Genomic DNA, 2,004 nt, shown 5'->3' with positions numbered 1-2,004 from the left:
AGGGATAGCATTGATAGAACTCAGGGGACACCAACCCACAGCAGGATCCTGTGAGCTGCCCCAGGATGTACCTACAAACTCATTTCATCAGCAAAGATATTCCAAGAGAGCTGAAAACACCAAGAGTTAGGAAGGAGATGAAACCTTGGAGGGGGTTAAACCTTGGAGGGTTAAACCTTGGAGGAGTGAAACCTTGGAGGGAATTAAATCTTGGAAGGGGTTAAACCTTGGAGAGAATTAAATCTTGGAGGAGTCAAACCTTGGAGGGAATTAAATCTTGGAAGGGGTTAAACCTTGGAGAGAATTAAACCTTGGAAGGGGTTAAACCTTTGGAAGGAATTGAACCTTGAGGGGGTTAAACCTTGGAGGAGTCAAACCTTGGAGGAGGTTAAACTTTGGAAGGAATGAAACTTTGGAGGAGTCAAACCTTTGGAGGGAATTGAACCTTGAGGGGGTTAAACCTTCTCCAATGTTTAACCCTAGGACCTCCCCAAACTTGGACCACAAGGCAATTATCTTTCTATATTAATGATTAGTATTTGATTTGGGTTTTCTTTTTTTTTTTCCTTTGGCTCAGGTGCAAATTGCAGGTGGAAAAAGCCAAAACCACAAAGTGAGGTGAAAACACAATTTCACCGAATTGGTTTTTATTTGCAAATAATAATAAAAATAAAGACGGGATTTGACACCTGAGCTAGGAGATATGAAGAAATATCAATCAGAAACACATCTCAAAGATGACAGGAACTCAGACTGTCCATAACTGTGCACAGAACCTGTTTTCCAGTTGGCTTTAGGAAGCAAAACCAGTAGTCAAACTCTCTTAATGGCCAGAAATCCTGGAGGAGCAAATCCTCTGGGAGTGGGAAGGGGCAGACTCTAAATTATTGTGGTTTATAATAAATAATATTTAATGCCCTCAGTCCTTATGCCCCAAAGTCTCTGTGCTGGGGTGCAGTGTGTCCCTCTATCCCAAGCTGCTTTTGCAGGGATGTGACAGAAGGAGCTGGAGTTGATCCAGACTGGCAGAAATCCTTAGGATTCCACTCCCATCCCACCAAAACTTTGCCTCTGGAGTGGAGAAGAACTTTCTGCACTGCTTTCCACGTCCTCACCTCCACCTCCCAGGGCTGCTTGATGCTTGCACAGAGCTTTGCAGTGCCATGGGCTGGTGCTGGGCACTGGCAGTGCCCAAGCTCCTGGGGGTGGCACTGGAGGCCACCCCTGGATATCCTCCTCTGTAGGAGCTGCTGTAGGCACTGCAGTAAGAGCTGCAGGGGTAAGGACTGGCAGGGAGGCTGTAGGGGACTGGGAAAGACTGGGAGCCCCCCAGGCAGGGTTTGCCATCCCTGACCAGCACAGGCACTGCCACCCTGCGTGGGGGCAAGGGTTGAGCTGCCAGTGCCAGGGATTTGTCCTGTCTCTGCCTCTTGCACTTGTAGCGTCGATTCTGGAACCAGATTTTCACCTGTGTGGAGCTGAGCTGCAGTAGCCTGGCCAAGTGCTCCCTCTCCGGGGCAGAGAGATATTTTTGCTGCTTGAATCGCTGCTCCAGTTGGAATACCTGAGCTTGGGAGAACAGAACTCGGGGTTTTCTCCTCTGCTTGGGCTGCTGGAAGGGCTCAGATTTCTTCTGCTCTGCCTCTGAGGGGGGTGAGAGAACAGGTTTGCCTGCAGCAAGGGAAAAAGCAAAGCAAAGTGAGAACCAAATCCAGCTCAGTTCCCTATAAGAATATATTTCCAAAGGAGGATCGAATTGGGACTGAGAATCCTTGGAAGTAAGTTGAAGTAGGGCTGATTGTTGCTAGATTGAAAGTTGATGGTTGATAAATTAAGGGCTAAGGGTTGATAAATTTAAGGCTAAGAATTGATACATTTAATATGAACTTTCCTAATGGGAATTCAAGAAGATTCTCTATTTCTTTTAAAGAGTTAGACTCATATAGATTCTGGATAATGCCTCTTTGGGTTCCCTCCTGTGGTGCTTTGGGGATATCCTCATGG

General features: G+C 46.7%; 1 protein-coding gene across 1 annotated transcript; it reads right to left on the bottom strand.

The window, feature by feature from the left end:
* Positions 1-1,111: 1,111 nt before the first annotated feature.
* On the bottom strand, positions 1,112-1,671 carry LOC103806559 (homeobox protein Nkx-2.6-like; the record flags this gene model as incomplete). The annotated part of the gene is made up of 1 exon (XM_009079265.1): positions 1,112-1,671. A coding segment is annotated over one exon (560 nt), but the record flags the coding sequence as incomplete, so codon positions are not given.
* Between the last annotated feature and the right edge of the window lie 333 nt (positions 1,672-2,004).

The sequence above is a fragment of the Acanthisitta chloris genome, unplaced genomic scaffold, assembly GCF_000695815.1.
Source record: "Acanthisitta chloris isolate BGI_N310 unplaced genomic scaffold, ASM69581v1 scaffold8187, whole genome shotgun sequence".
NCBI classification, from domain to species: domain Eukaryota; kingdom Metazoa; phylum Chordata; class Aves; order Passeriformes; family Acanthisittidae; genus Acanthisitta; species Acanthisitta chloris.
The sequence above is the reverse complement of the archived record's forward strand: the minus strand, read 5'-3'. Positions and strand labels throughout refer to the sequence as shown.